Source organism: Diorhabda carinulata, chromosome 10, assembly GCF_026250575.1.
Source record: "Diorhabda carinulata isolate Delta chromosome 10, icDioCari1.1, whole genome shotgun sequence".
NCBI lineage: Eukaryota > Metazoa > Arthropoda > Insecta > Coleoptera > Chrysomelidae > Diorhabda > Diorhabda carinulata.
Window position 1 is genome coordinate 13346710 of NC_079469.1, and position 15866 is coordinate 13362575.

At 31.0% G+C, this 15866-nt stretch overlaps 1 protein-coding gene across 5 annotated transcripts; it reads right to left on the reverse strand.

Annotated features, from left to right (window-relative positions):
* Positions 1 to 296: 296 nt before the first annotated feature.
* LOC130898521 (protein lin-54 homolog) lies at positions 297 to 15743 on the reverse strand. Of its 5 annotated transcripts, XM_057807881.1 has the most exons (10): positions 15613 to 15719; positions 15248 to 15397; positions 11522 to 11773; positions 10700 to 11373; positions 8284 to 8406; positions 7770 to 8173; positions 6606 to 6762; positions 2472 to 2564; positions 957 to 1141; positions 297 to 670 (listed from the first exon to the last, which is right to left on the reverse strand). In XM_057807881.1, exons 1-10 carry the CDS (start codon positions 15629 to 15631, stop codon positions 484 to 486), a joined length of 2244 nt encoding a protein of 747 aa, XP_057663864.1. In that variant the 5' UTR covers positions 15632 to 15719; the 3' UTR covers positions 297 to 483. The 5 variants fall into 5 exon arrangements, with proteins under 5 accessions (XP_057663864.1, XP_057663865.1, XP_057663866.1 ...); XM_057807882.1 differs by lacking the exon at positions 2472 to 2564 and having other exon boundaries at positions 15613 to 15743; XM_057807883.1 differs by lacking the exons at positions 15248 to 15397; positions 15613 to 15719 and adding an exon at positions 12466 to 12595.
* Between the last annotated feature and the right edge of the window lie 123 nt (positions 15744 to 15866).

Consider the following 15866-nt stretch of genomic DNA (forward strand, 5'->3'; position numbering starts at 1 on the left):
ACACCAATATCAAAATAATAAACATTGTCAGTCCAACGAAGCATTTGCATCGTAGTTTGCTTCTTGCTTTAAGGTGACAAAATGACGTATTGTAAGACTTTGAGAAAACTCCGCTGTTCTATTAAAAAAGGCGACATTTTGCTTCACGATAACCCAAGACCTCATCAAAGCATTTGGTAACAGAACTATTAGGGTTATTTGAAGATGGTAATTGGACGATATGACAAGTGGCGAAAAATATGTTGGAAAGTTGTTTAAATTACATACTTCCGTGTGAAAATAAAATTACTGAAAAATATCTTCTCGTTTTTATTTTTTTTTTTAAATAAAGTTAAATCAATTATATCCTAATCAACTAAGGCCACAGTTGGCCTTTTTTAACCTTAAAATATTTACGGAGAGGAGGATAAAAAACAATTGGGAATTATTTTAAATCATGTACACAAAAATTTCCAACGCGTCTAAATGTATATACAATTAAAATTAACTTATACTACGATTCGATGAACAGTCGATTATTTCTGTAAGACATCTTCCGAATTCTTCTATAATGAGGTGTTTAGTCATTTCTTCGTCTTGTACATTTTCGTCGGCATTGTCAGATATTGTTAGCAAACACTGACAGGTGGCTTCTATAACGTCGTCTGTTATAAAATTGATGGTTTGTTTTCTAAAAAGGATATTTAATAAAATTAATGCCAATACCAATTAAAACTTATTAAAGTAGAAACCAACTAAGAAAAGTGAGCAGGTGACAGGAACAACCCGTATAAATTTTAAATAATAATACAAATATCACTTAGAGACAGTAATATGTAGAAATTTGATATTTTTTTCTTATAAACTCCAATTTTTCCTTAAAGACAAATTAACTAGCTGATTATTTTTTTAGTAATGATAATTTCAGTAAAGTAATTAATGCAAAATATTTTATTACAGGTATATCAGTAACTTACCTCGAGCTGGAGGTTCGTCTAGGTCGAATTTGACCAATTTTGTTATTATTAGCATTAAGGGTTTCAGTATATACAGGAGTATTGGTAGATTTCTCATTAACATGTCTAATATTTTTCCTTTCGACGGAATCTTCGATGTTTCGACAACCAATGCATTTGCAGTTATTCGAACAAGCGATTTTTGCCTGAAAAAGGTTCATGAAAACAAAATCAATAGTTACATATCAAGTTTCAAAGTAATTTCCACATTTTGTCTCATTTTATAGGAGATAGGTATACAGGTCTGGATATTTCATACAAGCCGGATAAAGTTGGTCAGAATTTTCCCAAGCCTCACACCTCAGTCGCGTTATTTAATATTAATTATACTAATAACTATGAGAACATTGGTTAATAGGAGGTCAACACTAGTAGTGGAGGCGCACACACTATCTTTTATAAACCATCAGATGTATACATCACACGGTATTAGATCGGGTGACCTAGAAGCTCTTTCATTAAGGTCAGTACCAGTTACATTATATAAAAAGTTCCTTAACTTTTCACCGGGATAGGAGACAAAAGGTTTTCGAGTCTGTAACAACTAAAAACTATCTACATAATTGTTAAGCATCTTCTTAAAACTCTCCAAACAATCGTTACAACAATTTCTAATTCACGACTAGACTGTTTCAATTGCTCCTTTGTTTGATATATCTTTTATAACTATTAGTTCAATGTAATGATTATTATCAAGAGTTGAAGCCCTGCTTTTCATTTTGAGTATTTTATAGGGCAATGTCATCGAGAATAGGACGTAAGCTATTTTTCATAGCTTTAGTTGATAAAGGTGATCCACCCCATTTTTTCTATTGGTGAATGTTCATCTTTCCACCGTCCACCACTATTTTCAAAAAGCGATATTAGTACTTAAATAATTTTCTGCTCTCAGCGGTTGATAGCTGATCACTTCCAGCTCGATCAGTTATTCCTGTTATTCCTATTTAGCTTTGTTGTGCTGATGATTTTTACTCATTCATAGTGTTTAATTGAAAAATCACAATATATTTTCTTCTTCTTCTTACGTTAGGACTAGGTCCTGTATTTTCATCAAGGGTTTGCCAGGAGTAGTTGGGATGCTGAGGACTAGCTTTCATTCTATCTTATAGGTGGTCGTCCAGGAGGTCGAGTTGTGTCTGGTTTCTTTTCCTTTGCAATTTTTGCTAACCGTTCATTTGGCATTCTGTCAACATGGTCTCTCCATTCTCTTCTGCCCATCTTACTACATCCTGAATATCGCACATGTCCCTTATTTCTTCATTTTTCTTCCGATGTCCTGTTATTGATAAATAATATATTTTAATATCGTGAAAATAATTGGAAATACTCCGTGATTCCATCCATATATATATATCTGATACCCGTTGACGTGAATTTACCAACTTGTGTTAGCGAAGTTTGAATTTGTCCAGACCTGTATAACAAATGTTCTTTTATATTCGGAAATATTACTGTATGTGGCAGGTGTTTACTTACTAGACCAATCTTTAGGGTATTGGAAACATGATAGGGATCATCTACGGTTTTGATTATACTATAACTGGGATCTACATATAAGAAACTTTGTTTCTGAAAAAAGGAAATCAAACTAAAAATGGGAATACATGAGCCTGTCAAGCATACGATGTCTACAAGAATAACGATAAATATGTGCATAAAAATCTAATACAACATATACGAAAATGAGTTGTTAATACCAAGTAGATATCATCAAGATTTAAATGACACACCACTGTTTATAAACTGACCGTTATGACAAATATAAAATGTATAAATACAACTTAGGAAAGATAAAAGTCATCGTGAAGATGGTATGTTGGTAAAAATTTAGAAAAAATAGAGAAAACAATTTCAAGAGAAACTTTAGAAGCTGTTATTACAAATAGGAAGAATCAAAGCAACGGAAGAATTTAATAATTGTATACAGTGTGTCCACGTAAGTTGGCGGCATGTGGGAAAAAGTTCTGCATAGTCCAAAATCTAAAATTCAATCATCAGATGTTAAATTTTTTCAGTCGACAACAGGGTTTGTCACAAAATGTGATTTTTAATCTAGAGTACCTTTCTTTTTGACAATTTCGAAAATTTTTATAAAGAAAAGATGTTTAGAATTAAAAATAGCTTTCAAATTGTTTATTATGTTAGAAATTTAAGTTTGCACATTAATGCATAATTAATCTAGGATGCACTGGATGATAATTGTTTTTGAAAGTTTATTTAGAATTGTATAATCAAATTTATAATTAATAAATGCAATGCATTAATGTGCAAACTTTAATTTCCCAAGTAATAACAGAGAAAATGTAGGAAAAAAAATTTTTTCGATGTAAATAAACAAAATTGAATATTTGAAAGCTATTTTTAATTCTAAACTTCTTTTCTTTATAACAATTTTCGATATTGTCGAAAAGAAAGGTACTTTACTCTAGATTAAAAATCACATTTTTTGACAAACCTCGTATACGACTGAAAAAATTTAGCATCTGATGATTGAATCTTGGGTTTTGGACCATGCAGGACTTTTTATAAAGAATAACTTTTTTTCGTAAAATTAATAATAAAAAAGTTTCCCATCTACCGCCAACTTACTTGGACACACTGTATACATAATCGAGGAAAGTAACAAAACATGTTGTCAAAACAAAGTTAGCATTACTAGACGTAACATATAAAATAATTTCCAAATTTATAAGCATTGAAAACAATAATTGGAAAGGATTTAGATCAGTCAGATCAACAGTAGACAAGATATTCACAATTGCATATTTTAAATAGACCTACAATACAATTATGTATAATAAAAAATCTCTAAAAATTTATAGAGCTGAAATGACGATGGAATTTATTAAAATTATTAAAATAACTAACAGAAATAAAAAATGTAATTACAGAATGCAAATCTTGCTAAACATCTAAAGCGAAGAGACTAAATTATTCAATTTAAGTAGATTCCAAACAATCAGTTTAATTCACTTAGTGCAAGACTTGAATTTATCGCACATTATTATCCATAACATAATATGCTTAAACAAGCACAGTTTCGGAAATGTGATAGGATATGATAAGGAATAAATGTCTTCAAGGTATCATCATTTCCACAGGAAAATAGTTTTTTGACTATTATATAACAAGTTCTTGTTACCGCTGCTATCAGTTTGTTGTCAAATTTATAAGCGATATTATATCATCTACAAAATATAATTGGGTTCTTTACAATTTGAGGTTATGCAGTTACCGAATATTCCGGAATGTTTTTAACCTTTAAAAATAGCACACAACACGAGGGAAAAGGAAATGGATAGTTATTGACAGAGAAAGGTAAAAATTTCAGAGCTGATAGCTGAGCTAATTGAACCCAAGGCGAATAGGAATTCAATTAAACTTTGAGATATCTCTAAGCAATATATATTTAGAGGTGATATGAAGGATGAAGTTCCTTTAGGTTGAGGATGGATGTGAATGTTCATGAGGAGCAACAGTGGCAACGCTCTCAGAAAAGAAGAGCAATAAAATCATTAAAGACAGTGGAGGAGGCCATTGGTTTAAGGAAGAAGAGCTATCACGTCGACTATTCGAATAGGAATCATTAGTTCTAGTATGTACAAACCAGGTAAAAATGTAGCTGGACAGGTTTTCAGGTCAGGCACCTTCAAAGGTCCTATAAGGGGATAAGAAGAGGCTTCGATAGACTTAATGTTATAGTTTCGAGAGCTGTACTGAGTGCAAATAGTTTGAGGTAAAAGGCAATGGCCAAATGTATCAATGTTTGAACTGATTTTCACAAATTATGCTAAATTAAAGAGGCGGATTTAATAACCAAAATAATAATATAAAATATATTAATGTTTCTACTTGAATTTATGGTACCTATATACATACATTGTACTAAATCTATGTTAGATTTTTCCAATGAGCTGTAACCACTGAGAGTCCGTGAGAAGATTTTATTTGATCATTTATTCCTTAAAATTAGTAATTGCATGGTATTGGATAGTCTCATACTTAATGAATCAACTTGTACAAGGTTACCCGATATAAATTATTCTCCTTATTGTTAATAACGCCTGTAGAAAATAATTTGTGTGGTTATGATTGAATTCATTTAACCCATAAACGGGCATGGTATCATATATGATACCATCTGTTCAACAATTTTTTTAAAAATCGGCGGTAAACCTTTGGACCTGGTTCTTTCTCTCAGGACAAGGGAATTTCATTGTGAATGTGTTGGTCACACTGTTTTACGTCCAACGAAAGTTATAACAACATTTATCAACAAAAACCTTCAATAGCTCACATCTCGTCAGTGAAATGGCGTCTCTTCCTAAAAATGTAAATTGTTTTTTGTTATTGTACAAACAATATTGAATGCAATTATGGAAAAGAAAAATAGTGATAACTGATTTTCTGTTAAAGAAAATGCATTTTGTGAACGTATCATATTTGATACTTTGCCCGTTTACAGTAAAAGCTAAAACGACTTTTTTTTAAACAAAATTAATACGCTTTTTATAACTAAATTGATTATTGATATTTATTATATTATTTTTTGTATTTTTATATTATTTTTAATAAAATTATTTTGAGCTGAGATGCGTTGTTGTCTTAATTTATTGTTCCCATCTAACTGATATTATTGATGGCCATGGGGCTTGTTTTACCATTATTTAAACAAAAATTCTGTTATATATGACAAAAGCAATTAAAACTAATTACTATCTAAATTTAATGGCTTGTGCAAAAATTATAAATATTTAATTTGAAGAAAAAAATAATAAAAAGACAATATAAATGTAAAAAAGGAAGCCAAAAATGTGATTTCAGCTAAATTCTAGAAATTTTAGCTAAATAATAATAAATCCCAGGGCTCCCTAAACCTCCAAGATATCATATATGATACCTTATTGAAACTTATGGTTCAAAAATTTTTTCTGACATCTCGCTTGAAGTCTAAATGATAGGAAATCATGGAAACAAGAAAAAAAGTCATTGGTTGATATCTTGCCAATTTAAGTGTTAATATAATAAAATGTTCTTGAACTTTTCACTTCTTAGACAAATAATATATTCGATAACTGACATTTTGATGAAATAATTAAAAAAAATATTCATATATAAACGTCATTGGAAAAAAGATAAACTGTTGTCGAGTCATTCACCATAATTGTTGATGAATTTCACATTTAATAGTACACGAAACACCACTTTTGCCACATTTATATTCTCCACGATTCTAATGTCTGTCAAACTTTCAAATATATATGACAAATAGATTTGTGATTCTCTGCTTTTAAAATTATAATATGGATGATGCTCAATGCTTGGGACCATCTTTTACTATAATTACTCCAGAAATATTTAATTACTACTACTAATGAGGCAACCGAGTATTGTTTGTTGTTGAAAACTCGGTGGATAGGTGCTTTGTAAAAAGGAGGAGATATTCTCACAGTAATGAAATTTGTTTATTGAAAAGTCTTATATTAGCAAAATTCAGTTATAACCACACAATTCATTCAAATTCGTATCGTATCAAAGATACGGTGAGGGTTATTTAAAATGTTTGAATGCATATTCAGAATTAAAAAAGTATTATAACATAAAACTTACCTCGTAACATTCACAATAATTTTTCAAACAACCTGATCTCTTGCAATTGCAACCTTTCGTGTGTTTCCTTATTGAAATATCTCCTGCTACATCTTTTGCCTTTCCAATTTTCGGCCTAAACGCGTTGGGATTTCTTTCAAGGCAAGCTTTAATTGCTCTAAAAATTAATTTCTATATTTTTTAGTGGTCCGGTAAACTTTATTCCTATGTAATATTTCATAAAAACAAATAGACATAAAAATTATTAATACAATATTATCTTCAAGATAGCTATCATCTATATTCGTGTATAGCATTATGACTTATGCCATTTTTCATTACAATTTCATGATTTATTGTGAGATTATATGTTTCTTTCTTTTTGCCTTATCATATAGTTCTACTGTTCCTATTTGTTAGACTGATTGTTATTTTACCAAAGATGATTTGCTTCCCCCTTAACCCATTCACAAATCAACAACAAGTATCCAACTTGTCAATTCCCCAATGCGAATTCACAAAGATGTGAATACATCTTCAGTACCATAAGACGTAATGAAAAGGTTATTAGTGTAATCTCAGATTCATAAACTTGACTTTCGGTTTGCCGTTGCATAACATAACATTGAAATGCATAAGATCATTCATAGTTGCCCTCACTGTTTGCCGATCGGTCTGCTGTTGGTGATTTTCAACGTTTGTCACCTTCACCCCAATAAAAACAACTCTTCTTTATTTTCCATAATATCGTCCATAAATACTGGGTAACAATCAAAAACACAAAAATATCCCGAAATCAAAAGACAAGTACACACACACAAACACAAAAAGACTAACAAAATTTTTAGGTTAACGACGGCAACTTCAAGTTTATGAATATGGTGTAGCATGTAGCTGATAGCAGTGTAGAGACGAAGATGTAAATTAAGCAAAATTTGAAAAAAGTCCATGATCTCGTATTGCAAGATCGCCCTGTCACAAAGAGATAATATACGAACTGAATGTGGAAAAACTGTCGGCGCGACAAATGAAAAATGCAGGGGAAAGTTTGTTGGGTTTGGAAAGTCACTTTGCTTTACATTACTAAGTAAACAGTCTCTGATATATTATGGAAATGTGCCATTCTTATTGGAACACTTGGTACATTATTTCTACAAACATGTGAGATAAATAAAAAAAACTCACCTATTCCTATGTTCTTCATTTTCCAAATTGTTATAACAGTTCATACAGTTGCACATGTAACAAAACTCACCATTTGCAAAACAATCACAATATAATTTTAAGCACTGTGATTTATTACAGTTGCAAGGTTTTCTCGGTCTCATGCCATTAGCATCGACTTCTTCTTTCGTTGAAACCGGTGAGGTATTTTCAGATACAGCATTTGTCTTCAGGGTTGGTGTATTTTTCGGAGGCGGTGCTGCAGGTGGAACAGTAACCTTGGAAACTGGAACCTGTTGAGTAACGGGAATGTGAGCGGGAATAACCATTAAAGGAGTGGTATTTAAAGGCTTACTTATAGGAGAAATTGGAAGTTTGTCTTTGGGGTGGATTTTTGGGATGATTCTGTTTAACGGCGATACTGGCTGCAACATATTTAAAATATCAGACAGGGGTGCCCATAACTGAGTGTTACAAACCAATTATCTTTTAGTCAATCTATTCTAGTTACCATATAATACGAAAGTTCAATTACCTTAACTTCAGATAAAACAATATTGGTTGGTGTTACTACTGGTGTTGTTTTGATTGTAGTTCCAGTGGTAGTAGTGGTATTGGAATCGGATGTATTTGTCGTAATAAATTTAATATACTGCATCTAAAAACACGAATAGAGTGATTAATAAAGGCTGAATTGAGATGAAACTTTATCGGTGCATGTTGCCAATACGGGTAAGAACAATCAGCTAGTATGGGAACAACTGTTCAACAGATACTATGGAGGTAGACCGTTTGGTCTTTTAGAAACTAAACTATAACTATAATTTGTTAAAGAAGGGTGCCTGGCATCTGTACTAAGTGTTATTGTGAAGATAATACAAAAAATTGAATGTAACGAATTTGAAGTATTATTTTATGTGTCTTTGCTGATCATTCTTACATATGTTGGGGACATACAGACATAAACTTTCATATTTTATAAAATAACAAACATCTGGCCCTCGTGGGCACTTGGGCTATAAAGTATATGTATGTACAATGAAAATACTAAAAAAAGTCTTTTGGTGAAAAGTTATTATTTGGAGATTTCACAATTATGCGGTCATCCTCCCTCGTCGATTGTTTTCTTTGATTATAAAGTTGTTGTATACTACGAATATGCATTGAATGTTCGCGTTATTAGTATGATACTATGTTGAAGTATTGAAAACGATAAAACGGTACCAGCTTTTCACAAGGCATCTACTTCACCATTCATCAAATCAAATGGCACAGCTTACTCAGCCTTTGTACAGTCCAGATGTAGTTTTTGGAGACTTTTGGCTCTTTGCCATTCAAAAGATGATAAAGAGATGGTTGAAACTAATGCGACAAATAGTCTGAAAGTAATTCTGAAAATTAACTTCCATGAATGCTTCACGAAGTCGAAATACCACTGAAAATGTGTTATTCTATTAACTGAGAACTGCTATGAACGATGTCCTCACCAGATAATGAAGAAAGAGAAACATCAACAACAACAACTGCAGACAGATCGAGATATAAAAGATAAATACTATTTTAGTACTATACGTCAGACTTTTTCTTTTAATGAGTACTTTTAATTTAGCACAAAGCAAAAATGTATAGTGATTATTTTGGAAAATCGTTCACATATTTACATTTTGTAATATGAAATATGCGTTTAGGTTTGTCGTTTCAGTTTTCTCAAAGCTGTACTACGTTTTAAGAGCACAAATGAAGTTTCATGTAGATCAGTTAACTCATTCTTTGTTTTGGAAGGTGTAGTACCAAAACCTATTTTTGAACAGTAGATAGTGTTGCATTTAAAAGTAGCCATACAGATCTTGAAGACATCTAGAAATGCATTAACGCTAGAAAACATACGAAAAAATGATTATGCAAGATTAACAAAAAGAGATTTAAGGTATGTTTGCAGAAAGGTATGTTCAAAACCATACTTGGAGCATTTCAGGAAGGATAAAAAGGATTTTTCGCGTCGTTTTATAAATGTAGATGAGATGTGGGTCTACCATTATTAACTAAAAGCTAAGAAGAGTTAAGGACAGATAAGGGACATGAAAATGTATAAGTTTTCAGCAATGAAAAGGAATATTACATGGCGAATATTAATATAATGATAAAACACAATATCCACCCCATTTGCTGCCAGATTTTCTTCCTTAGATTTATGGCTGCTTTCTCATCCCAAAAAATGCATGATTGAAAAACGATTTTCATCAAACGAAGTGGTAATATGAGCCTACCTTATTGACCCTTTTTCGAAGGCTATCATCTGTTTATTGAAATAGCATATACATCTTGGGACAGATTTTTGTAATTTTTTAGTTGTTAAAAACTTATTTGGCATTCATTGCCATTTTAACCAATATTAAGTAATCAGGTATATTCTTACAAATTCACTATATCATAATTATTAACCCTTCCAGTACAGCCAACTTGAGGAAATCATTTAAACTCATTTGTTCATTACAAGGTAAGCTTGAGAATTGAACTTTTACTTCAACTGAACTCAAATTAGTTATAGAGTTATTTTCCACTTACAATGACAGTAAAATTGTGTGGGAACTCTGATTCACGCAGGCAAGTGTATGCTTTTTCAGTCAACAGAAATATATTTTGTAATATAATATTTGAATCATGGTCTGTCTAAGTTGTTTGAACCCTTTATAGAAGACCTTGCGGATGTCAAAGAAGCAGATAAATGTCGTTTTCACTTTCTTATGAGAACTTATTTTGGTCTTGAAATATTTGGTGATAACCACTTAGGACTCTAGCGCATCATTTCAGGTCGTACTGAATCGTGGACTCCACAATCCAATGGTTCGTAACAATATTGTCTGATAAAATAACTTTAAAACTACAAAATTGTGTTTTTCTTATTGATTGACAAAATTTATTGAGCAGCCAGGTAGATAGCAGAAACTTACCCCTCTACCGGGTATGTTGATTTGATGCAATTGTCCTGTATTTAAAGTTTGAGCAGCAGACACCTGTAAAATTTGTGCTTGCGGTAAAATAGTCTGATTTCCCGATGCAGATTTAAATATGATTCTTTGTGTACTTTTATTAGTAGAGTTCGAACCAGCCGGCAATATTTTGGTCGGTACTTTTAACTGATTCAAAGTTACAGTTTTTGTACCGACTCCTGTTGTAATAATTTGTTGAGAACTAACTTGTGGTATGATTTTAATGGACTTTTGAGGATTTTTTGTTAGCAAAACCGTTTGTTTTCCACTCGATTGGCTGGGTTGAGTTATTTTAGCATTCGTTAACAACCCCATTTCTTGCGCTTGCTGTAACGTCAATGTTTTGGTAGGCGTTTGCAATACATTAATTTGTTGTTGATCGGCTTTTTGTACTACCATGAAATGCTGAGCTGGTTTTGTTATTGCTGTTAAAGGTTTTGTAACGTTTTTTTGTGAAGTCGTCAGTACTTTTTTCATCAGTACTGGTTTTTGTTGAATAAGGGAAATATTGCTGTTTTGTGAAGAGATTGTTTTGAATGTGGGTTTCAAAGTTACAGGTCGAGAAATTAGATTGGCGAAATTGATTTCTTGTCCTGGAGATGCTACCAATTTGATTGCTTGATTCGCCCCAGTTCCTAAAAAATAAAAATATAAAATGATAAAGCTAATCATTTAAAAGACATTTTATTCAATTTCAAGTTAATACTGAATTGAAATTTTCTACATCAACAAATGTATGTTTTCATACTGGATCTAAATGCAAATAAATAATTTGGTACATACCCTGCAATAGTAGTAACGGTTGACCCCCAACAGACTTGACGGTAAGAGGCATTTTCGTTGGTTTTGGAGCAATAGTTAATGGTCTTAATGGAGGTACCACAGTCATTTTAGTGGTTCTATTGTCAAATATCTGATCATCTGATTTATTGGATATATCTAAACTAACTTCGACATCTTCAGTCACTACTTCTTCCATTTCTACTTCTTCTTCATGTCCCACTATTTCTTGATTTTCTACCACTATTTCCTGTTCTAATAAATATATTTTTGGTAATATTTTTTCAAGGGACTGATAAATAAGATATAAAACTACTTTGTTGCAAATTTAATTTATTTATTGCAGCTCAAAAACGTTCCCTATCTCAGTGAAGTTGACCCAACTCCCCAAAGCATGATATTTATAAATGTATTTCAAAATAAATTGAAATTTTATTTCTAATGTAACATTTTTTAGTTTTTCATTTATTTAAATATTCATCGAAGATAAATATTTAAACAGATTTTATGTTGTTTTATGTTTAATTCAAAAGATAAAGCTTTGATCCTTTATTTGATCTTTATCAAGGATAAAAATATATGGTACATTATAAATCAAACTTTGAGGAAGATGAAGAAGGAATTTGAATTATTTTGTACCACATATTTTAAGCCTTGATAAAGATTAAATAAAGGATCGAAACGTTGGCAATTTGAAAAACTCTTAGAGAGTTTTATTTCGAGTTCTCAACCTACAACACCATACGAAATTTCGTACTAGAAAGGTCAATAATATCAATAATGTTATAAACATTTTTACCAGTCTAACAGTTTAAGAGATATACAAAAAGTTTTGGTAAAAATTGCAGTTTTCCAAGAGAATATTCGAAAAGCACTCACTAAAAATCAAAGATGAATAAAATCGTGATTATAATATAATACTATAATAATAATAATAATTATAATACCTGTAAACAAGTCAAATTTCATTAAAATTCATTTATTTTACAGTAATTTCATTTTGAAATTCATCACTAATACAAATTCGCTGACCCTTTCCGGGTTTTTTTTGAAAAGACTAACACATCCAAAAGTAATTTTCCCTTCAACGTAAACATGTCAGTTGCGCATGCTTAACGTATCAATTATATGTCAGCTCTTATTAATTCTACAGCTGACCTGCTGAGTTTCGGTCGATGATAAAGTTACTAAAGTCGAATCCATTATGTCAATTGAAATCTATCGTCAGGTCTATAGGCCGAATATCATGAATAAGAAGATGGAAAGAAAGAAAGTATCCAGTCATTTTTCGTATAAATCTTTTCGAGGACTGCGCAAAAAGTTTATTTTTGTACTACGAGGGTTGGAATTAAATACATTTTCGGGCGATTATTTTCTATGACTTTCGACGTGGATTAAATCAACAGCTGTGTGCCGATCAACTCGCTTCGACTTTTGGTGATGAAGAACCATCTCAAGCTACCGCACTTTGCTACAGGATGTATTTCGTGAAGGTCATCCAAAATCGGCTGTTGTGCCAGAAAACATCGATGCTGTGCATAAACTGATATTGCAAGATCTTCATGTGACATAATTGAGATCTGTCAAGACCAGCTATCTCAACGGTTGTTTTTGCAGCGCACGATTTTCCCGGCGTTTGCAACTATACTCGTCTGGAGCAGTATAGCGCAATTCAATATTAAAAATTAAAAATTAAATAAAAATTCTCATTTTCATGTATTAGATTCCGTTTCAAGAATTTTTGAATCTTTATAATTGAATTTATGTCTTTTATATATTTCTTCATGGTTCGTTAACGCAGTTTTATTCTCTTTTATCATATTGATGACCTTTTAGTCTATTTTCTAAATACTGAGATGTTTGCCCTATGTAGACAGCATCACAATTAGTACAAGGCATTTGATATAATATAACTTCTTTTGTTTTTTGGTGTTTTAGATTTTCATTTAGTGAAATATTTGGATAACGTATTATGTCTTTTATGACTTATACTAATATCATATTTATTAAAATAATTTGATAGTCCTTATACATATGGTAAGGAAAAATGTTTTATGTTTTGATGTTTCGTTCCTTATAGGTAATAATTAGTATATAAGTCCATAGCAAAAATTAAACCAGGATACAGCATGCCCGGAATTGAATATTATTATTAAAATAGAAGTCGTTTACGGAGTAAAAGATACTTTCCAGTAAATATGCCCTCAAATTATTGCGGAATACTGGAAAATATGATATCGGTTTGATTTCAATTGTCATGTGATTGTGCAATTCTGATCGTGGAGTAGGAATTAATTTTTTAGATAAACCGGCAATATGTAACAACCATTTCAATGAATTGTCCACAACAAACCGTAAGAATTTTACAGATTCAACGACGTCAATGGTGGTGTTTTATAATAAAAAAGGCACTAACGTATTTTTATATGATAAAACTTTAGTTTTAGAAACGTTAAGTGTGCCGTGAAATCAGGGTTGCTCCAAGAGAAACGTTAAGTGTGCCGTGAAATCAGGGTTGCTCCAAGAGAAACTAGTGTCGTCTGCAACAATGTCGTCTAAAAACCGAGGAAACAAAATAGGGCCTACTACTGAGCCTTGGAGCACTACACATTCTATTGACTTGCAAGAAGACATCGTTGTATCAACCCTTACTTCTGTTGGTAAGGTATGACTTAAACCATGCAAGAGGTATTCCTCGGAACCGTAGCACTGCAATTTATTAATTAAAAAATTATGATTAAAACAATCGAAAGCCTAAGAAAATCACAGACATTATTTCATCAATCAATCAATGTATTATAAATATGCATGGCACTCATACCAAATTGAGAAATGATAAATAATGTTTAAATTTTTTAATTTACACCTTTTGAACTGCAAGGATTTCTTAATTTCTAAACCATTGGTTCAATTTCAAAGTAGAAAAAAGTTTTCCTTCCTCTTAATGGTAATGAGTCATTTAAGATCCAAATGTACAAATTTTTGCTGAGGTTTGAATTTAAAAGACATAATAAAATCTCTTGCAAATGAAAGAACAAACTTTTAAACACATGAGAAGTTTGGGGATAGAATATTTGCTAGTTGTAATGTAACACTATACTAATTAGTTATGTCTTCTATAAATTTTCAATTACAAATCTTAACTTGAGTATAGAAATAGGTGATATACGGAGTTAACTTTCTAGAAGTATTTTAGTAAAGAATATAGATTAGCTTCAAGTAAAATGATTATGTTATAGAAAAACTATACTAAACTAAAACACAAATCAATTCAAGAAAAAACTACTACTTCGTTGTGGCTGTCTATTATAATTGGATTCATTTGATACATTTGTTATTAGTTCCTTGGTAATTAGTAGAAAAGAACCCCAGTTATAATTGTTTGAATGTAGGCTATTCACTAATACCTAGTTCTTAAGGAAGATATTCATGCCATTCCTTTCCCAGAAGAAGTTACTTAAGTAGGTGGCAAAATATAAAGTTTAAAAAATCAATTCTAAATTTTATTATACTTTCAAGTTTTTGCAAAACTTCTAATCGTTAGCAATTGAAATTATTATACTTTAATCTATACATTTCATTAAAATTTATTAAATACTTCAAGTTTCTGAATGCCACGACACAAATAAAAAAATAATGAAATAATATTCCATAAGTGGAAAAATATTTGTAGTAAATAATTATCATATCTAATAATGGTTAACATATAATAGAAGAACTTTAAATTACCTTCAGTCTCCATATCAGTGGTCAATGTAAGTTCTTGCGATAATTCACTTAAATTCTGTATATCATTACTGATTAAGCTAGACAAACTATTATCAAGATTGGCATTTTCGACATTCATAGTTTCCATGCTCTCAGTGTCTTCTCCATTCCCTGAATTAAAGTAATAATCATAGTAATTCAACAAAAAAAACAAACAAATTTTAAAATATCCTATTTTTAAATTAAACTCTACATTATATTCAAAAAAAATAATTTCGCCTACACAAACAGACGCCTATTTCAAATTATGCTTAGTAAAGCTAAGAGGAATTATATTTTATTGAGTTATACTTATCGTCATATAACGTGAATAGTTTTCTACAAACCTTTATCCGAAAATGACATAGTTAGTTCAAAACTTAATAATGTTTTAGTATGAAGATGGAACTATTTCAAAACACCATAGTCAAATTTTGACAGATCACGTGACCTTAAAAGCGCATCAAATCTACCAACTATCGGCTCTTTTCAAAATCTCTACGTGAAGAAATCGCGCGTGATATAAACTGTGTGTAGTGAAAAGACTTCTTTTAAATATTTGTCTATTATATACAATTTGAATTTCATATTTTGAATTCAT